This window comes from Atheta coriaria, unplaced genomic scaffold (genome assembly GCF_025399875.1).
Source record: "Atheta coriaria isolate IRGN ID8LTWV9N9 unplaced genomic scaffold, Caltech_Dcor_3.1 hic_scaffold_9_pilon, whole genome shotgun sequence".
Lineage (NCBI taxonomy): Eukaryota > Metazoa > Arthropoda > Insecta > Coleoptera > Staphylinidae > Dalotia > Dalotia coriaria.
The window spans coordinates 7,439,862-7,461,277 of record NW_027045451.1 but is presented as its reverse complement, the minus strand read 5'-3'; the positions used below and the strand labels follow the sequence as shown (position 1 = coordinate 7,461,277).

Here is a 21,416-nt window from a genome sequence, read left to right as displayed (position 1 = left end):
CCAACCAAACAACATCAAACTTATCCATACAAACAAAGAACATAGAATATCAATAAGATCATCACACATACACAAATTTTAAGAAAAAAAAAACATTTGAATAAACCTGTAAATTTCTTCAAAGTCCACAGCTTCATTACTAAATTTCCGTATTACAAAGCCCTAATTATACGTTTCTTAACAGACAACTAGTTGCAGCGTTGCCAACTGAATATAACTGAAACTTCTCTAAGTTTGAATATCGTCAGCACAAATAAACTCAGGCGCAATTTTTAAATCTGGGCACAAATAACTCTTTGTTCGTACACCACATTTATATTTTACATCGGCATGTCACTTGTTTTCCGTTTTCTTGAAAAATAGAGTATATAATTATTCAATATGCGCGATTGTAACACAAATACAATCTACTTTAGTTCCTGCTTAAAATTACAAAACTGTTTTTGAGTCCATTACACTTACTCGCCAACGACACGTGCCACAAAGTTCAACATACAAAAACAATTCTGCGATTTTATTATAAACGAATAGTCTTCGTCTTGCAATATGCTTATGAACTGATGCTTACAATATTAATTTATATTAATCGTTAACTTGTAAATTTATTCAACTATCATTCAATCGGTTTTCATGTTGCTAGTTGGTTAGATTTTTTTTGTACACGCAACACAATCGTCACATTATTGTTAATCTAGATGATTGCTAGGCTTAAATAAATTGCGAATCAAAAATCTACCGTTATAAATCCACGCACTCAAGAGTGCGTGTGTTGTGTATCGGAAATGAGTTAGCACATAAATAAATGCGAGAGCTATAATGGATGATGCTGGAGAGCGCAATAAAGTAAAATAGATTAAACTAAATCCGTTGGGAGTGTAATTAAATTTAATGGAACCATTTTGTCGTCGAGGCGTCCGGATGATCGCAGATCGCGCTTCGATTTGTACTTTAATAATCCAAGTCCTGTAAATAAATCGTTTATCTAGTTGCACACGCATTTGTTAATAACAAACACGTAAAAACATCGAGTCATGTTAGTAACTACTAGCAACATACATAATTTTTTCTTATTCAGGAAGGATTTGATTAGTTATTCATCTTAAACTTAACAAAAGGAAGCTTGATATTCAGTTTACAGCCAACAGTCAATTGGTAAAAAGTTTTTAGTTGATAACATCGGTGAGAAGCGAGCAAACAAAGTGCAGATAAATTTGTTAATCAATGATCTACCAATTTCAACTTGTTATGTGTTGTTTGGATACAAAACAAAAGAATTGAGCGAAAAATATAGTCGGAAAGTTTATACTTTTTATTGTTTTTTATGTTTTGGTATTTTACTCATGGAGAGAATTATATTGACAGTAGATGAAACGAATCTGGGAATAAAGAAAATATAAAACTTCACAATGAATTTCGACTAAATAAAGTAGTGAAAGAAAAGAAAGCAATAAGGGGAGCAAAAGCGCAGAAAGCAACAAGAGGATTTTTTGTCAAATTGTCCGAGTTTCAGCGGGACCGCGACGCACGCAAGACAATGATTAGAGCGGTTAGAATAATAGTAATAAAAAAACAGTCGTATTAGTTCCATGTCCACAATATTCGTCCCCGCGTGTTTGCATTTCGCACCCATCGACGAGACCAATGGCACAAATCGTGTTCCATCGGCGTTAACTCATGGCGTGTGTGCGCATTGCAATAACAAACTCTCCTTACAAGTAATTACAAAAATATCTAGAATTAACAAACGATTAGTCCTTATGTGTAAATGCATTATTTTAATCCAATCCATTCCAGTACGCGATGCGTTCCTGTCTGTTTAAGTTTTTAGTTGGTAGTCAATTATTTTGTTTAATTTATTCTCTCATGTTAAACCAACCACAATGGGCTCTCGCTGCTGATATTTTTGTCGGTAGAATGTTGTTAAGAATATTTATATAGAAGAGTAGAGTGGTTATTTCTCGTTTTGTTGCTGCTATACAATCGGTCGCTCAAACGGGCAATTATTGTGTGAATTATGTGTCGGGGTCGGGCTGTGTCTGAATAATATTGTCACCTAAACTTACAGTGTCAGCTTGTTCTGGACAGAGCATTTTGAACGTTCTCTCAATGAACAACCTCCTAAAAAACACAAACAAAACAAATCATAAACACAAAATTCTTGTTAGGGACATCAATGTACCAACATTCAGTAAAAAAACGTACAAATCTCAACACTTTAATCGATTTAATTTTAATTTCATCTATAAATAAAGTTTGAGACGAGTTATTTTAAGAATGTTGGCACGGGTTGATGTTAAAGTGCAAATCAAAATTAAAATGTGAAAAATCTTACTTAGACTCGAGCCCTCCGCCAGGTGGTAAGCCCTCAAACTCAGTCCTAAGCAGTTGCGACAAGACAGGTACGAATCCTACTTTATCCTTAAAATCAGAGTCCTCAACAATCTCTGAAAAAAGAAAAAACGCCGAAATTGAAAAATTAAACGTAAAAACTAAACGATAAGCGAGACCACACACACCAAATAAATGAGGGATGCTGTGCACAAAACAACCAGAGTGCAATGTGAAATATTGAAACGTTCAGTGTTTTTATCTCCTCAATCATCAACAAAATTTCCCAGTTTATTTAATTCCCTTTAATTTAATTCTTTCCTGTTAATGTTCTCGTATCATTTGATATCACTAGGTAAATAGTTCAACTATATTACTTAAACAAGTCAAAGTCAACAAACCAAGTAACTTATAAGCTACAATATGAAAACGCATGAAAATGGAAGAACAGATTGACAACAATCAAAAGCAATGCGGATGATATATGAAGAGCTTATGACAGCCATGAGTATATGAATCAATGTTTGACGATCAAATGAAATGATTCATCTGGACAAAACCACAACTTGTATGATGGCATTGTGACATGAATTAAACTATTGCTAGTCGGTGCAGTCGATAATTGATTCGGAGAATACTGGCGCGATAATTATTTTGATTCGAATTTCGTTTCTAATTAACTACATATAACCATGCAGAATATATTTATACAATCCACTTAACGTCTCGAAAAACTGATGATTTTGATAAGGCGTAATTAAATATTGTCTCAATAAACATTCCATTATTTATGATTTAAACTTTTTGGTCAATAAATATTTCTCTATATTGTATAAGTGTAGTATAACTGTCTGAAGCTTACTCTGAATAAATTCAGTTTCGCAATTATACTACATTTTATACACTCTATTTAATGTACTTTTAAGTTTCATATTAAACCTGCATCAATTTTATAGTTTCATGTTTAACTCTCTGATTGTACTTGATTGCTTATTATAATATTTCCTATTAAGTTCATATATCACACATACGTTACGTCATAAGTATTAAGTTCAAGTATTCATACTCGTGAAATTCACTTCGCAAATACTCATCTACTAAAGTATACTGGAATTATACTATTATTTCAAAGAGAAATGTTTAACGTGAATTAAATGATTCACTTCATAGAAAAAGTAAATTATCCAACAATGAGTGCAAGTGGGCGAATAATTTGGCGTGCTGTATGTATTTCTAAATCGAATAACGCCTAAAACCGACTTTGCATTAACAAATTTGGTGTCCCCACGTTTTTGAACGCATCGTAAATATTTGTTTTGATTATTGCTTGTCGTTACTAGCGATAGTTTTAACTCTCTTTATCGTATTTAGTTTAATTGGTTGTGTAAATTGTAGCAACCTTTGTTATCACGTATGTTCTTGTTTGATTACAATTGTTATTAATAATTAAATTTTATTTTTCGTTTATTGCTGAGTATTCCCAATGAACTTTGTTTCGGTGTCGTTTCGTTATAGCAAAAAACGCGACTAGAATAAATCGACTAGACTAAAAACGGTTGCAGGTGGCGCGGCCGGAATGAAACGCACTTTACCCACCGCAATTTTTTGAGCACAGAACAGAATATTAGTCAGAGTAAATGAAGGCAAGTTATGCGAATGTGCGACGCGCGACCAGGTATATGGTAACAGGAAAAGTGGCGCGCGCGCGTTTATCCCATCGACTGAATATCATTGCAAGTTAGAATGTTCAAACAACCTTTCATCCTTCTCTGAATGTTCGCCTCGAGATCTTTGTCGGCCTGAATCGCCTCCGCCGTCGGCTTCGGCGCACCGGGGAATAAGACTAAGATGATGCTCATATTATCTCGACTGCCCTATAAATCATAAAACAAAAACACTAAATTAGCAACAAATTCAGTTACACCAGTAAAAATAACTTACCTTATAGAGGCATGTGTCAATCACTTGACTGGTAACTTCTTCCAGGTCGTCGGTGACCAAAAGACGCGAGTAAATGTACTGGCACAGTTCGTTATTAGACATAACATCCCAGATGCCGTCACATGCCAGCACCAGGAACTGATCCTCGGCGTGATCTCGATCGCGCACGAAAATTTCAGGCTCGGGCGACACCAGCTGCTCGCAGGGACCGCGGCCCTTCACATTTTTATATACATAATCACCTAATGCCCTACAAGCACAAATAAATACGTCAATAACTAAAACTACTGGCCACTAATACGTATGCCAATTAAATGTTATTATGTAATTAACTACAAACCTGCTAACTGCCAACGTGCCATTAACGCGTTGAATCATCACCGAACCACCCGCATTGATAATCCTTTCGCGCTCAGCTGGTAAATTCGGTTTGTGATCCTGTGTAGTAAAGACAGGACTACCTCCCCGGCACAGAACTGCCCTGGAGTCACCGCAGTTCGCTACATAAATGTGCTTCGGTGAAATAAACGCACACACAGCTGTTGTACCACTTTTATCTTCACCTAAAATACAATATCAGTATATCACGCGTCACTAATCAAAAACTGACAATTACCTGACGACAACTCTGGTAATTCCCGCATAGTATCGTCAAGTTTTAAGAATCCGTTGTGAATTCCTTTGGAAACATCCTCCTGGAATTCCCCAGATGCCACTATAGCGTCTAGCAGGTGATCAGCGCAGTGCGCCGACACCTTAGCACCAGCATGCCCATCAAACACGGCATAATATGACCAGTCGGTCAAAGCTCCGCCGAGGTCTGTCCGCACCATGTGCGCATCTTCCATCTCCACGCGCCAGCCCTGCATACTCGCAACGCCATGATGCAATCCATTCCCTGCAAATAAACGACAGTAATATTACTATATATCAAATTTGCACGCGAATATTTATAAAATTACCTTCACCATGTTCCAAAACTTTGTCTGTCTTTGGCTTATCTAAAAATGCACCCATTGCTGCGATTCCTTTCACACTATTATCGCGCTTTCTTCATATTTCACAAATTGTATGGACGAATCTGCAAGTGCACCAACCGAATCACAAACAAATTACAAAAAACAGAAATTTTGACAAGCGCACGCTAGGGTCGTATGACTGACTGACAAAACAACGTGCGAGGATTTTCACCAACGCGCCACACGCACTCTACGATTGCAGTTGATCACACAAACATAACAATTGCAGTATTACACAATTAACAACAATGCGTAACTGGCGCGCTTGTATGCTATTTATGCACTCGCCGAAAAATCAGCACTCGCGCTCGGGGAATCAGGATTGCATCACGATTGCATTCGACACTACGACCAGGAGACTTCCACTCGACGCGGAAACTTTCGTCGGTTGCGTTCGCTGAGTGCGCGCTCACATAATATTCCGTAAACACCCACCGCAGCCGCACTCGCTGCGCCCCCCGTATTATTATAAACAAGTCAACAAAATACTAAAAATGGCGCAACGCCGCGCGAAGTAGCGCGCATGCACTCGCTCGCTAAAAATAGCATGCAAATACATGACATAATGCGCGGGCCCCCCGGGGCGGGCTAGGGCGGTCGCGCAAATGTCTGCTGGCTGTGAGAATTAACGCCAAATGCGAGCGCGTCTCTTTTACCTGAGATGTTAATCACGATCGTCGCACACGCTGCACGTCGCCTCGCGATCGCCCACCAGCTCACATGGGACTTTTTTTCGAGAGGGAAATGTGCGCAGCATTTGCCAGCAGCGCCTCAGCTAACCTCCTTCCGCTGCGTTCGTAAGCCTGCAAGTCCGAACAACATATTTCACCCGATGATGCACGAAAGCATCAAACATGAAAATATTGCAATAAATCCATATATATTGCGTGATTAATATTATAAAACATAGAAATATTACATAATTGGTCAATATTTTAAGATCAGTACGTTAACATAAGTATCAAATTTTGTTTTTTTAAGTTTTTGTAAGTCCAGTACTTATCTGCACTACTCGTACTGCGCATGCACAGGAGGTTTCACACAAAATATTTAAAATAAGTATTTTTATTTGCGCGAAAAATGTTAAAATACTTCCAATTTTCAAGTTACTTCAAATTAAAAGCGTATTATTTGAATGTCAAACCAAATATGTATAGAAAATGCTCAAACCAAATGAATTATTCTGTAATTTTATACATATGTATATGAATATGCACCTTTTTATGTGTGAGTGCTGGTGCATTCAGTCGTCCAAACCTTGTCGCCGAGAGCACGAAATTCACCACGTCAGCTGCCTACGAATGTCACGGACTGTTGACTGTTTGCCCACGGCGCCCACGATCTACGGCGGTATCTCGGTGCTTCTCGGTGAGTGCAACGTGCGGCATCCTCGTTTCCAGCACACCCGGGCCGCAGCTGCCACTCGCCGCCCCTAGTAACTGCCAAGCAGTGCTGAGCGCCCTGAAAATGGCTAATCGCAAATGAGGCCGAATTAATTGCCTATCTACATACATACATGGGTTCCTGATAAATACTCGTAATTAGTGCGAGTGCGTTCCTTTTTATTTAATTGCCAAGAGCGGCGTATAAAAAATCCGGAGTGAAAATGAGTGCGCCAGACGCCGACGCCGCCGTCCAGGTGCTAAAGGCTGAGAACGAGCGGCTCACGCGTGAGCTCGATCAGGCCTGCAGCGAGAAGATTCAATCGGCGCAATATGGGCTCGTGTTGCTGGAGGAAAAGGATTCCCTGCAGCAGAGATGTGAAGAACTGGAGGGTATGTTTGAAAAGACCCAACATGAGTTGAACATCACTCAGGAAGTAAGTATTAGTTTAATTTTGGTTGTTATGCTATACCTTAGGATTAACATACCCATTCCTAGGAATTCTAGGAAATTCTAGCAATTTATTTACTATTATTACACTGCTAATCTTATTCCCCCTCTCTTTTTAAAATTATAAATCTATAATTTTTGGCATAAACTGAAGAGAAGTTAGTTTTTCATTCCCAGTGACTTTCTTGTATTTATTATTCCTAGTTTTGGAAACGAAATTGTTACCAATATGTTAAAAATTGTGAATATTTTTGTGAGTCAGTTAATTTTTATGATAAATTGTATTACCGCCATTTTGTTCTCAGTTCTAATAATACTTTATTTTCTTAGGCCCTAGCGAAATTCCAATCTAGTCATAGAGTAACAACAAAAACCGGAATCGAATCTGAAGAATCACTCCTCAATGAATCGGCGGCCATGGAAACATCACTCAATGAACAAATTATCGAATTAGAAAATGAGCTCAAGCAAACCAAGCATGAGTTGGACCGCGTTACTGGTGAGCGCGACCGAATGCTTCAGGAAAACAATGACATGGGAAAAGACAAAGAAGATCGGAACATGGAATGCAAAAAATTGCGCACCGAGTTGAGAGAGATTAAATTTCGCGAAACCAGATTAATCACTGATTATTCGGAGTTGGAAGAGGAGAATATAGCTTTGCAAAAACAGGTTTCGGCTTTGCGCTCTGGGCAAGTGGAGTTCGAAGGGTTGAAGCATGAAAATCGTCGATTAATGGAAGATATGGACATTTTGAAATCCGAGGTGGTCGAGATGATGAACTTGAAACAGATAACTGAGAAACATATGGAGGAAGCGCTTGAGAGTTTACAGTCAGAGCGCGAAGCAAAGAAAGCGTTGAAAAAGGAATTGGATCAGTATATGAAAAGGCAGTCATTCTATAAGATTAGTAATCTTGCGTATAGTATTCGCGGAATGGCGGATGAACAAGGGCTTGGATCAGAGGATGATGATCTTCCTGGATTGAAGATGTACGAGGCGAATATTAATGCTGATGACTCCGGACATGATTTATCTTCACCCGATGGTATGTGATTTGTCAATATTGATAGTAATACAAATATATTTATGTTTTCTTTAATCCTAGGTAATCAAGTAGACTTGTTCTCTGAAGTTCATCTCAATGAACTGAAAAAGCTTGAGATGCAGTTAGATCAAGTTGAAAAAGAAAAAGCAGCGCTCACACAGAACTTGCGTGATAATCAGGCGATTGTCGAAAAGTCTCACGGAGAACTCCAGACCTTCCTATCTCGTCTGTCACTTCTCAGCGCGCACGTCGATTCCTTGCAACATTTGACCCAAAAGGTGGATAAGAATGTCGCGCCTGTCGATAACAATCTCAGCGCTGTGATTAATCAATATCATCAGTGGTTCAAACTGTCCGTGAAGGAAGTAGAGCAGCTCAGGCATGACCTAAAGGAGTTCGAGAAACTCTCCACCATCTCTGATTCAACGATTCAACTCCGCAATGAAGTGACGAATCTGAAAAACAAACTACTTGATAACGAACAGCGTGGTATGGATTTGGAAAATGATTTGAAACTGCTTAAGCAGTTTGCCAGTGAAGCGGGATCGTCAATTGACGGCACCCAGAATCATTTACAGACTGTTACTGAAGAATTGGCACAGTTATATCATCATGTTTGCACGGTTAATGGCGAGACACCGAATAGGGTTGTGTTGGATCATGAAAAGCTTTTAACTCCAAGTAAGATTATTCAGGTTTTTATTCATTTGTAAAAATAATAATCTTTCGTGTTTTTTAGTGACTGAAACTGCTCCACCAATCGGTGAAATCTCCAAATTGGAAGCTCTACGTCAACAGTTGAAATCAGACATCCCGTTGAACGACTTGGAGAGCTTGAATGATAGCATCGTGATAGCGAAGAATGTTGTCACGATTGTCGATCAGATCAAACATTTGCGCACTGCGATTGAGACTACTATTGATTCGACTAAAGGGAAGAGTCTTATTAAGAATACAGATGACAGTTATGAAGGTTTGTATTTTTTGTGTTTTGAATTTTTGTTATACCTGTGATATTTATTTTGTTTAAATTTAGGTAACACCAAAGATCGTGAGGATGAGATCAGCGAACTGCAGGAACAGATAATCAGACACAAGAGTCTGCTTTCAACAAAACGCGAACAAATCGCAACTCTGCGCACAGTTCTCAAGAGTAATAAGAATACCGCCGAGGTGGCATTGAATAACCTCAAAGCCAAGTATGAAAATGAAAAGACAATCGTTTCTGAAACGATGATGAAACTGCGTAATGAACTGCGACTTCTCAAAGAAGACGCAGCCACATTCTCAAGTAAGTTAATTTGAGTTATTTATGAGTATGTACTAAATATTCATAATGCTTATTATATATAAATAGGTTTACGTGCCATGTTTGGTGCACGCTGCGAGGAGTACGTAACGCAGGTGGATGAACTGCAGCGACTGCTGGGCGCCGCCGAAGACGAAAAGAAAACGCTCAATCAATTGCTGCGATTGGCCGTGCAGCAGAAACTCAGTCTAACTCAAAAGCTCGAGGATCTAGAGGTGGACCGCGAAATACGAAACGCGCGCCGGCCGAACGTACGCGGTTTCCAGCGGGCTGGCAGGTCGAATCGTGACATGTTCTAGCCCAGGCGCAGGCCGGCAATCGTGGCCATGGCTCTGATCACCGCGCTATTTAGGCTCTAAGTACTTACCAGCTACTTATACATCATTTCAACCTGAACTCATTGGCAGGTTCAAAGATATTGAAAATATTTTTACATACGCAGCTAGAAGGCGAATGAGTGCTAAGTGATTATTTATTGAATGAGCACGGGATAAGCGCAATGTTTTAATCTATATGAAATCAAAAAAGTTTAAGTTAAGATTCTTATTATGGATGAAACGTTTTTATATTATTATTAGACTAGTTGATTCACTTTTATCATTATTGTTGATGATAACTTTTGTAATTGCGACCGACGTAACGTTTGATTTTTACTTTTTTATCTGAATTTGAGCAACAAAACGAGTAAACGAGAAATGTGTGCTATCGAAGCAAGCGAAGAGATATTTTGTTACGATTTATATACTGTACTAACGATAATTACAATGATACCTAATCGTTCTGAGTTGTAGTATTCAACAACTAGCGTACATATGACAGAAAAAGTTAGCGACGAAATAAAAACATGTTAAAGTTAGGCAACCGATAGAGCAGCGATAGCCGGCAACTTACACACATGTAGCCTACATGTAGTTATTTAGTAAATACTAGCAAATATTTATCCGTAGAAGTCTTGTATCCTTACATAGGGAGTAAACTACACCCACACTACCAACCTGATTGGTTGTGTAAATGTTCAGTCAGTTGAGATTAGAGTTGAAGGCCTTCCGATTAACAAATGTACAAACATGTGCACCCACATAATTGTATCTTATTGTATGAGACTTCTAGGAACATTTACTGAGGTATGATGAATTAATACTTATGATAGCGTTTAATCAATAATTAGGTACCCAATTAATAATGAGATATCATATCCGCCCTATCCGAATTTGAGGTGACGATGTGGGTCAGCTGGCAAACGAGACAAAAACCAGACAGAAGCCCAGATGATATTGGCGACGTAACAGTCGACCGTTTAATTCGTCCCCTATTATGATTGTACTGTCTTAATGATTATTCCAAATATTGTAACAATTGTGGAATCGCAATTTTAAAGCGCGCGGTTCCGTTAGTTGAATGTCCACACACGTATTGCTTTTTTAGAGGAGTTAATATGCCAAAAATGTAAAAAAAAAACGAAACGGATATACGTTCAATGCGCCAAAAAGATACACAAATGAAATACGAAATTCCGAGCCCGTCAACTAACGGAACGCGTGACTACGGCCCGTCCCTTTAACCTGCATGTTCATGTTTCATGTTATTACAAGGAAAATGTGTGAAGTTCAGAAAATTTCTTGTAATACTGCAATTTTTTACGATGTATTGCCACGTTTTTGTTCGATTCCTGATTAGGTTCATTAGATTATGTATTCAGGAGTAATAATACGCATAGTTGTAGCCGAGTACTATTCAACTCAAGGAAAAAGGAAGAAAACACGCAGTTAATCTCTTTGATAGACTTTAAATGAATATCATGTATTCAATTTTTTATTTATTTTCAGGCGCTTGACGAGGTTGTGCCACAAACTTATCCTCGTTGTAAGTGCTGTGTATTTATCTTTATTTTCTTAGTGTTTTGATTTCGTAACCGCGTTTATGTTTAGTTTGCCGTCGACTATTGTATTAATGTCTAAAGTGAATTAAATTAACAATTGTTATGTATGAATATTACGAGAAAAATACTAATTAACTTCATGTTATATGTTGTATCTCTATGATATTTTTAATAAAATTTATTAACGAAACGAGCGACTTGTGTCCGGCGGCGAAATGTGCTGATTAACGCAGCAGGTAATCATTAGTTTCACTTATTGCAAGGACTATTCAATTTGCCGCCGAGAGCAGTGTGGAAGTTTCCCAGGTTGTCAAGTGCATGAGGCGCACAGGGCTGATTAATAGTGCAGCAAAAATTGAGCACTTGCGGCAATTTACAAGGGCAGGCGTGTAAGTATTTTGAACAAGCCGAGTGATTTTCTATGAAAATTGCATTATAACTCAAATTAATCAAGCACTTGACTTGGTTAAACTTAATCAGCATGAGTGAAGTTAAAACGCGTTAAGACTAAAAAGACCCAACGGTGATGCATTAATAGTGTAATAATAATTTCTTTATCCGTACGGTTTCCCTCTTTGTCACACTGCGTGTGATCATAAAAGCGCAAGAATACACAACCATTGGGTTCATGGCTTTTTGATTTGTGGACTTAGTTAAAGAAATACAAAGTAAACGAACGTCAACGGCCTTTGTTGTTTCTTTACATTCAGGCTTCTATTCCATTCAGTTCGGCTTACGGTTCAATTTTGTTCGACTTTGCTACTGATCATGTCATTTTTGCTGCTTCAAACGATCAATGATACATACTTGAAATATTTGTCTTTTGCCTTTTGGCGACGCAAAACGATGCTCCTGCATCATGCTTGAGTTAAGACTCACCAGAAATAGCTACGCCACTGGTCATGCATCTGTCCCACAGTATCCAGTAAAAAGCAAGGAAGTTCGTAACTTATATTTGATAATTTACATATAGGTATATGCATTGATTATAAGATTTCTAACTAATTAAACTAATGCCAAAAACATTCTATTGAATGTTGGCAGTCTATGCGCTTATCAAGCTAGTGTTGCACCCACTTTCATGGTTACATCATGGCACTGAATATAACCAGTGACGTGCGTAGAAAACTTTAAAAACATGTGATGAAGCGAAATTCCTGCTAATAAGTTTGCTTTAATGGAATTTTGGGATGATTTGGATTGTTTTCTTTTTATAAAATTGACAATTCATTTCATAATATAAAGGAAAATAATTATCAAGTTTGGTTATGATTTTATTTTATAGACTAAGATAATTATGTTACTGTATAATGGGTTGCCTATACAAAAATTAAATGAATTGTCGAACGTATGAACTTTCAATAAAGAAGTTAGTTGAACTAAGCCGAGCAGAATAAAAGTGCAAGACGATTTAGAAAATTCAATAAAGCTCCTCATACTTGATGCACTCGCTTTGCACGTTACGTAGGTACTTTGAATCACTTCCAATACCCTCAAACGCTTCCTTACGATTCACTAGAAGACGCTTCAACAGCCGATATTACACTATTACAAAAAGGACGCGCAAAATGGCATAAAAATGAGAGGGCGCAGAAAGGACATCCATCGAGTGCGTAGCCAAGTCGCCAGGATCAATGTGGCCGTACCAAATCGAAGCGTATTGAGAGATATTTCGAAACTCAATCGCCCAAAACGAAACTTGCAAGCCGGTATATCCCCAGGATCCCGCGGATGTTTCAAGGATACTCCCGCTTACAGCATAATCCCGTTTCCAATATATTTTTTTGTGATGAATGCAAAAGACGAACAGAATTGACGCTGGATGCCATTTTCTGATAAAGTTGAAATTTGGCAATATTTGATTCAATAACAAGCTTTTACTCACAACTTTTGTCCCTGTAGTTATTAGTAAAAATCGAAATAATTTTGCCAAGAAATTATTCTTGGTATGTGTCAATTTCGTCAATATATGAGTAACGTGCAATTTTATTTAAAACTAGCTTTTAAATAAAAGCCTGGTAGTATTTAATAAAAATGCAATTCGTTTTTATTCTCTTGATGTAGACATAGTATGTGTCAATTCAATCAATTAAATTTGCAATTTTATTTTAAAAAAATGAATTATGTAAAGAATTGCTAATAATGCACTTCAGCGCCCCATCTCGGATTCAACTATTTAACTCTTACTATGATTGAATCTCAATGCCAACTTTTATCCTATAGAAAAGGGCTGTCTATAGGGTTTTCCCGGCAATTATTCCAATTTTTCTCACCGTAAAAACCATCCTTGAATATTAACAAACATTTAAAAAGAAGAATTGGCCAAATTGGTCCTAGCGTTGTTGAGTTAAGTGCTTACCAACAAATTTTGCGATTCATTTTTATATGATAGATAAATGAGAAATGCCAATAATGCACTTTTGCACCATTTCGGATTCAATTATTCAACTATAATTATGCTCTCTTATGTAACATTCTTTAGGTAATAATTTTGGATATTTTAATAGTTATTCTGTTACTTGAGGTGGAGACAATCCTAACAAATTATAGATCATGAAAATCTGTCATGCTATTCTGAAGTTATAAATGTAAAAACACATACAGATTACCATAATCTAAGCCTATATAAGGTACTATTAGCTTCCCAACTAGTTGTTAGTAAAGTTCATGACATAAAATGGCGCCGATGTGTTGTCGACTCGCAATACCTCAAATAGTTAGCAAGTCAAAGGTTCTGCCATCGCAGAACTTCCGATCCTGTTTCCGTGCCATTCGCAACCCTATACTCAGTCAAGTCTTGTCATCACCTAAGAGAGTCTACTTCTACACTTAACTATTACGCATATCTGTCTAATCTGTTCCTCTTTACCATCACCCAACATTAGGTTCTACTTTCCACCGGAAGCTGTATATTAAACTTTTCGTGTTTCAGCAATATTAGATTTAGTTTAGCGTAGTCTCCAGTGCATACGGTGGATATACGTAACATAGATTATGTTATCGGGTTATCCGTTGATCAAACTTGAGATCTAATCCCTCACGCAAGGATTATTAACTGTTTGCGGGCGTAATGTAGCCAACCTGCGAAAGTTTCAACTGTTGTAACCTGTTTGGTTACACGAAGCAGAAACACTTTTAATCGTGTGGCATGGTTTGTTGCACAGGTGCCGAGTTTGCTCTGTACCTCTCGCGACCCTCTTTAAATGGGTTGGAAAAGTTTCCTTGTAAACGCATCCCGGGTTTAATATTTATTAAAGGACTTTGAGGTTAGAAATAGTTAAGTTAGGTTAGGATTCAGCTAAAACTATGTTGAGTACTTATAATTCCTTATTAAAATAACGTTTATCAGCTTATAATAAGTTTTTGACATTGTACAAAATAGTTATTATGAAGTTTATTAACTTTTAATGAATAAGTTGTGTGTTTTCGAACGTGTCAAGATATAAACCGATTGGCATGCAAAGTTGAGCATCATAGAAATGCAGTATAGTTGTTGGTTGCGCTAAAACTTATTGTTAGTAAATAAGTAAGTAAGTTTCAACATGTTGAAATGGGTCGACTAGTACGGAAATCACGAAGACAGGAAGTTTTAATGTTGCGGTAAGAATTATGGGTTTAAAGTGTAAATTATATATAATTTTAGTACTCCATTGCGTGCTACAATAAAATATGGTGTTAAGTATCTAAAAAATGCAATTACGAATAGATTGTTTTATTTTTTAAATAAAATGTATAAACATTATATAAACATTATATATAAACATAACAAATTATATTATATTTGACATTTTTCGCTTAATCGGCATTTTCACCTGTTGTGTAATTTGTAACACAATATTTAAAAATGGAAATAAATATTTTAATTGATTACCAGAACACAATAAAAATCAAATAGAATGATACAGTTGCAATTAATTAAGAAATGGAAATAAATCCAATACCTAAATAAATTTTAAATAAACTTTACGTCAGCAAAGTTCAACATGATTGATATTTCTGCATCTAAACACATAACAAAAAATGGCGCTCCACATTAAACATATATTCACATTGTACAAATTTAAAGACAGAAGCAATGATAAAATTAAATCGACAATAAATTTTGTATCTTTTATTACATTAACTGATGAATTTAAATTCAATTAGATTTTAATATTTTAGAGCTACATTTACTATTGATAATGCAAAACAAGGGTCGGATTGAAGGGTTGCTGTTACACCATAAACCTATCCTTTTGAGAAAAGGGTAACGTTCTTCTACTTACGTCACTCGTACTACAACCTAATCTAACTAAACGCAATCTAACCTACTATAAACTGCAAACAATTCAAATGACAAGATTTTTAAATTAAATGTTCCGATCAACTTGAATAAATACCGCAACAGAATAACAAATTGAGATAATAAATAATTATGTAATACTCGATATTGCATGATTCGATTCTATTTGTTTACCAAATAGTTGAATTTAATTAGCGGCCATGTGCGGCTGGCCTGCAAGTCCACCCATGTTTTATACGTGTAGCAATGCATTGCAAGTTATTATTAGCACCCGCAGCAACACAATTAGCATGTAAACGAATGTCAGTTCAAATGCGAATGCAAATGCAATATAATTTATTGGTTCTGTCCGGTTGGCGGCGTCTGAGTCCGGTCTGGCAAACAGAGTCGAGCAAGACAAGCCAATAAACACACCAACGCGCGATAACAGCGCGATAAGACCGCGAACACGAGCCGCGGCGATAAACCCGGGGGCAGCCGGGGGTCGCGGCCGCCATCTTGTTGCGCCCGATACACCTCTTTTTCGCGCCGTCGGAGACATGCCGATGAGACATGTGGCAAGCATGCATGCATTCGGTTTCGATCATGAAATGATCAGTTGCGGCTTTGACTCTGACTCTGAAACGCTGTCAGTTCCAACTCAAAGTGCGGTAAACACAAACAGTAGACATTTTGAAAATTCACAACACGCGCACAACTCGTATAAATTCAGCTACTTTGAAGTGTAATTTCGGTTAAGTTAACAAAGTTGCACGTTTAATTGAATTTTAACTTGGGGTGAGGTGTGCGTAAAGCTTGCGGTGAAGTTTCGAATGCTTTTGGATGTCTTCGGATCAAGCGGAAGAGGTGAAAACGACCAGCAACTGGATTAAGACGGAAAAACTTGCACTCGCCGAAAGTTTCAACCAGCACGTCAACAGGAAAACTAAAGGTGCAGACATCCAATAAACTTAAATCTCGAATTCAAGACTGCGTGAAAGTTTTTTCAGAAAGTTTACTCAGTGATTACGTGATAGCTAAAGCTTGATCAAACGAAAACATCAACTTTTAAACTTTCAGTTTGTGTGATATTAACGCATAACTCTTAAGTGTTGTTTAGTGAATCATGTTTCGAGCAATAACAATCACCGAGAAATAAAAAGGTAATAAGAATATTAATATCATTGAAAACGTTTTAAAAGCACAATTTCTATTCACTCGCATAAATTTGTTTTCGTTTACATCAACTCGGCAACAGCTCTATACAACGTTGCCAAACATTATATTTATGTGCTGCTTTTCTTTTTAACAAACATGTTTTGATTGTTTCTTATACCTTTTTTCTCTAGTGGGAGGCAACCCAACAAACATGTACCAACATTGTTTTCGATTATATGTAATGGCTTTATGAACATTTTGATTATTAACGATAAAATAAAAGCGGATCAGCGCATTTACCAAAAATATTTACAGTTTACACCACTAATAACATTAATAATAAAATGACAAAGCGGTTTAATAGTTCTATTGTTATTCTGCTTACATGTAAATTAAGTTGCCTATGCATAATTGATATATACTGCTTATATAACCTAAAAATTACATTTTTATACGTTTACCATGTATGAATATGCATGAAAATATAAACCAGAGTTAATTTGTAATCCCGTGCGGCTTGTGGGCGCTCTTCATTGCAAAGTGTCGAATTTAATGCGAGCGGGTAAGTTAACGAGCGATAGTCGATTTTTATTCGCCGCGGCGCGAGGTTACGAAAACATTACTTCTAATCACGACACAGAAGCAGACCCACATAAAAATTAATAATGACCGCCAGCGATGAAATCCATCATGAAATATAAATACATGTATGAATCTCAATAAGTTAAAATGTGTCATTAATTAAATGACACATTAAATTTGATACAAAGTGTTTGGTAAAATCATAGCGACATAACTTGTTGTTGATCATATGTTGAAGGATATGATAATTAACAGCATGTTAATTAAAACTATCAGTGAAGATAAGAGTAGAAGGCATTGAATAGAATGTGGCGTTACCAAATGTACGAGTACACGAAGTTCAACGTTGAAGTACACATTTTGTTGTTGTTCCGTGCTTATCAATTTCAGTTTAATCGATTGTAATTAAGATGTTGGTTCATTAACAACAAGATTTATAATTGACAAAAACAAACATCACACACTGTATTAATCCACACACAAAGATACAAAAATGTATAGTGCTGCCACTTAGCGGCAAAAAATATTATTTTGTAAAAGGATATAAAGGTTTTTGATACTTTGCATTCATCATTCTCTCTTTAAAATCAATATAAGCTAGGACTTCGTTTTTATCTTTAGCAGGTAACCTCAAATTACTTCTATCAATTCGTGTGATAACCTGGCGAGGATTCCATGGATAAACAACAAAGTAATAAACAATTTCAATTATAGAAATTATGCTTGCGCCAAAAAATAAAGTACCAATACCGCCAACATTCACTATAAAAATAAAAATAATTAATTAAAACCTTTTCAATTAATTTATATCTAATACCTATTAAATCAACAGTATCTCTTATAACCCTTCGATGATAGCGCATTTGTATTGGATAGAAATAAAAATTCAGCACGGATTTATACTCGTCATATTCGGGTTTTTCATATTCACTAAAACTCATCGATCTGGTCGCTCCGACAATTATAACTTCGGATTCCACGCAGGATACCATACAATCCTGTTCACGTAGTTGTTCAAAAAAGGTTTTCTGTCCTTCGGAAAGACACGCTAGATCAAATAAAGTTTTACAGAATTTGTTTTTATCTGCAAATTCTGGTAGATTGTATTGTGTGCATCCGCATTGTTTTAATTGTAATTGAGCGAATTGTTCTGTCATACAACCAGCGAAACTGTAATATCTTGAAAGGAGTAAATTGTTTTCGTCGGGAAATCGACACTGACGTACCTCAAGAGGTACGTTTCTAACACTTTTATCATTTGCCATTGTCTAAAATTTTAAAAATTAGATTGAAAACATAAAAACTTTGTGATTAAGAATACGCTACGTAGCAACAACACCACTTCTCGGATTTTTATTTTATTTTGGCTTGTGTTCTTATCCGTATTTTTAAAGTTTAATTTTATAAGATTGAAAAGTAATTGATCTTTCACACAATATATTTACTAATGTTGAACAGTTAATATTTTTCTCTGAAAATCTCTTTTAATTAAAAACTATCTTTTGCGTTTTCTTCAAGTACTAACGCATCAAATTATACTAAAAATGTTTGTTATATACAAAATGTAATGTTACATTTATGCCAAAAATTTGAAAGTATAAAGCAATTGACTTTGACTATGTCAAAGACTATGATTTGTTTCTGGTCTCGTGGTTCGACTTACAGACTTAATTCGAAGATATTATTACTTTGGTAGTTTTTTCAAATTACATTGAACATTTTTATGTTAATGGTATTCTAAGAAAGTTTGGTAAAATAATTAAACCAGTGTATTACCAGACAGCAACATATTTTCCTCCAGATTAAGCTAAAAGCCTCAAGTTTGCAACTGATTAGTTGGCTCGTTTCTGCGAAAAACGCTTAGCACGTTTGGCGTTGCCAGAATTAACTGACTTTCGAGGAAACCAGTGAAAACTAAAGTTACAAATTTGCCACAAATATGTAATAATACCTTACGAATGTAACATTTTTCTTTTTAAATGTAATGCAGTAATTTTTGAATAAAATGCATAAAATTCTTTTTTAATATAATCAATCAGAATAGAATTTGCAAAGAGACAATACCTAGATAAAATTAATTCTCTATATTGTGGGGATATTGACATATATCTATAATATTTCTTGCAGTTTAATCACGTAAGCCAAAAGTGTTATAAATTGCTTAATAATGAACGTTTTGTGGTGGCGTTGTGTCACTCCTTAGCGCATTCTTAAATATTTTGAAATTACTTTAGTTCGAACGTATACATTCCCAGCCTGGAATGTTAACACTTTTAACTGATAAGGACGCTGTTTAGAAGAATCTCGATGTGAGATGTGCTCCTCATTACTAATGACATAAGAATGAAACGCTTCTGTAGTCACTTTAAAATATACTTTTAAATGTGACAAATCACTTTCTGTGCCTTTATATTCAGGCTCTAACGATTTCCTAAAATAAACTCGTAGTAATATAATTAGCATTAAAAACAATCATTGAAAATAAGTAATTACATTGCAACCAAAGAATTCCATGCAAAACATTTGCCGTAAATAGTAGACATGACCATAAATTTCTCGCAGCATTTAAACTCTTTATCATTCCACGAGCATTTGAAGAAAATATCATCGCATGATCGTCTTAGTTGTTGATATTTAATAACATCATCTTTGAATATATCACACGCATCTTTTTCTTCCTGCCAGTCTCTGAGGCTTGGTTTATCACTAGGTTCGGTTACAAATTTTTCTCTAGATTGACAATCTCTAAGCATTGTGAGGGTGCCATCAAAAAATATCAATTCTTTGACGTATTTGAATAAATCTGAGTCATTGACTTTTGAGGTGGATGGAATGTATGTGCGTAGATTTGCGTAATATGCGAGTTCTTCGCTCTTTTCACAAACGACTACTGCTGGGTAAGCACTTAACCAGTTGATGTAGTTTGTATCCACTGTAAGGTTGATTGGTTTTGTTTTGTAGTTGGCTACAGAGCGCATCATCAAGAGGATACCATAACTCTTAAAATAAAATTTAAAAAATAAAAATAAATAGATACTAACCAGTTATTGCCAACAATTTCGTCTGCGTTAAAAAGTAATCTAATTTTTTTCTTGTTTCTTGGATATACCTATTATGTGCTTAACTCGTCATTAAAAATGACTAAATATAAACAAACAAACTCAAATTTGGATACTTTATATTATTTAGGTTTAGAATGATTAATTGAATTTGATTGAATTTTGTCATTAGAATAAAAGGAAATACTACCTAAAATTCAATACTTTTCAATATGCTTTGTAAAACCGACCATACAAAAACATGCAGAATTAAAAATGAACAAAAACATAGGACCATTATCCGAACATCGGACTTATCACACTTTATATTAAAAACACAAAAATAAATATTTTATCTACTTCCACCTTCAAAGCACCACTTTTTTCACGATTTCGAGACTCGTGGCTAAAGTGACGATTAGCGCCCTTGTTACTTAATAAACTATTATCAATATATGTGTCAAAAAATTACAAATGTAATGACAAAATCAGTACCAATAGTTATGATAATATAACTAATAAAACCACTGTATATTTTAAAAGTAAACTTCTATCTTGAAAATGAGCACAAACGTCTTTTTGAAACAAATACTGGAACTAATATTACAAGTATGGCCCAATTTTACGTGACATATGCAACACATGTCACAAATGAGTGTTTTAAAGCTATTAAAATGGATGTAAACTTACTAACTTACCGAAACAAGTGCAATACAACAAAACCAAAATATCCTTTCAAGCCAATGCAGTTGTGGATCGACTAGATAATGATAACATTGGAATGTTGTATTTTGCAGAAAAGATTTAACAATAAAGAATATTTTTTTCGTATATCGGCCCTTGCGCCATGTTGTCAAGTGATATGTGTACATTTTTACTCATGCGCTTACAACAGCAAACTAAAGCTTATTTTAACAGTAATTGATTGCATTTATGACTCTAAATTATTTAAAGTGTTGTATACCATATAACATTATTTTGTTGTTGTACACAATCACGCAATGTACATTTAGTTGCTAT

General features: G+C 35.9%; 4 protein-coding genes across 8 annotated transcripts in view; 2 read left to right on the top strand and 2 right to left on the bottom strand.

Moving 5' to 3' along the window:
* Window positions 1–486: 486 nt before the first annotated feature.
* On the bottom strand, window positions 487–6,106 carry alph (protein phosphatase alphabet). 5 transcript variants are annotated; one of them, XM_065312558.1, is made up of 9 exons: window positions 5,945–6,106; window positions 5,232–5,350; window positions 4,886–5,167; window positions 4,610–4,832; window positions 4,270–4,519; window positions 4,085–4,202; window positions 2,333–2,444; window positions 2,064–2,118; window positions 487–963 (listed from the first exon to the last, which is right to left on the bottom strand). In XM_065312558.1, exons 2-9 carry the CDS (start codon window positions 5,284–5,286, stop codon window positions 949–951), a joined length of 1,110 nt encoding a protein of 369 aa, XP_065168630.1. In that variant the 5' UTR covers window positions 5,287–5,350; window positions 5,945–6,106; the 3' UTR covers window positions 487–948. The 5 variants fall into 5 exon arrangements, with proteins under 5 accessions (XP_065168630.1, XP_065168631.1, XP_065168629.1 ...); XM_065312559.1 differs by lacking the exon at window positions 487–963 and adding an exon at window positions 1,287–1,731; XM_065312557.1 differs by lacking the exon at window positions 487–963 and adding an exon at window positions 1,287–1,376.
* Window positions 6,107–6,535: 429 nt separating this feature from the next.
* On the top strand, window positions 6,536–11,547 carry BicD (protein bicaudal D). The gene is made up of 6 exons (XM_065312552.1): window positions 6,536–7,107; window positions 7,452–8,169; window positions 8,230–8,850; window positions 8,909–9,142; window positions 9,206–9,460; window positions 9,527–11,547. Exons 1-6 carry the CDS (start codon window positions 6,895–6,897, stop codon window positions 9,775–9,777), a joined length of 2,292 nt encoding a protein of 763 aa, XP_065168624.1. The 5' UTR covers window positions 6,536–6,894; the 3' UTR covers window positions 9,778–11,547.
* A 4,479-nt stretch (window positions 11,548–16,026) lies between these two features.
* The window catches only part of LOC135798404 (adipokinetic hormone/corazonin-related peptide receptor variant I-like), a 38,653-nt gene continuing 33,263 nt past the window's right edge, over window positions 16,027–21,416 (top strand). Inside the window, exon 1 of the mRNA XM_065311246.1 lies at window positions 16,027–16,781. The gene's annotated coding sequence lies outside the window, so the exon portion shown is untranslated. The remainder of the gene's footprint in view (window positions 16,782–21,416) is intronic.
* LOC135799894 (uncharacterized) lies at window positions 17,093–21,277 on the bottom strand. Its single transcript, XM_065313130.1, has 6 exons — window positions 21,095–21,277; window positions 19,852–20,357; window positions 19,588–19,789; window positions 18,176–18,626; window positions 18,103–18,120; window positions 17,093–17,100 (listed from the first exon to the last, which is right to left on the bottom strand). Exons 1-6 carry the CDS (start codon window positions 21,266–21,268, stop codon window positions 17,093–17,095), a joined length of 1,359 nt encoding a protein of 452 aa, XP_065169202.1. The 5' UTR covers window positions 21,269–21,277.

What these genes read in the sequence shown, in the direction of transcription:
- LOC135799894 (XM_065313130.1), bottom strand. Translation starts at nt 21,268, where the DNA reads ATGTACACATATCACTTGACAACATGGCGCAAGGGCCGATATACGAAA. An exon ending in GTTGTATTGCACTTGTTTCG is followed by an intron (nt 20,358 to 21,094) that starts GTAAGTTAGTAA and finishes TTTTATTTTAAG; the next exon opens with AGTTATGGTATCCTCTTGAT. An exon ending in ATGTATACGTTCGAACTAAA is followed by an intron (nt 18,627 to 19,587) that starts GTAATTTCAAAA and finishes TTAAAATTTTAG; the next exon opens with ACAATGGCAAATGATAAAAG.
- alph (XM_065312555.1), bottom strand. Translation starts at nt 5,286, where the DNA reads ATGGGTGCATTTTTAGATAAGCCAAAGACAGACAAAGTTTTGGAACAT. An exon ending in AGTTTTGGAACATGGTGAAG is followed by an intron (nt 5,168 to 5,231) that starts GTAATTTTATAA and finishes GTTTATTTGCAG; the next exon opens with GGAATGGATTGCATCATGGC. An exon ending in GGCGGAGGGCTCGAGTCTAA is followed by an intron (nt 2,119 to 2,332) that starts GTAAGATTTTTC and finishes TGTGTTTTTTAG; the next exon opens with GAGGTTGTTCATTGAGAGAA.
- BicD (XM_065312552.1), top strand. Translation starts at nt 6,895, where the DNA reads ATGAGTGCGCCAGACGCCGACGCCGCCGTCCAGGTGCTAAAGGCTGAG. An exon ending in TGATTTATCTTCACCCGATG is followed by an intron (nt 8,170 to 8,229) that starts GTATGTGATTTG and finishes CTTTAATCCTAG; the next exon opens with GTAATCAAGTAGACTTGTTC. An exon ending in TACAGATGACAGTTATGAAG is followed by an intron (nt 9,143 to 9,205) that starts GTTTGTATTTTT and finishes GTTTAAATTTAG; the next exon opens with GTAACACCAAAGATCGTGAG.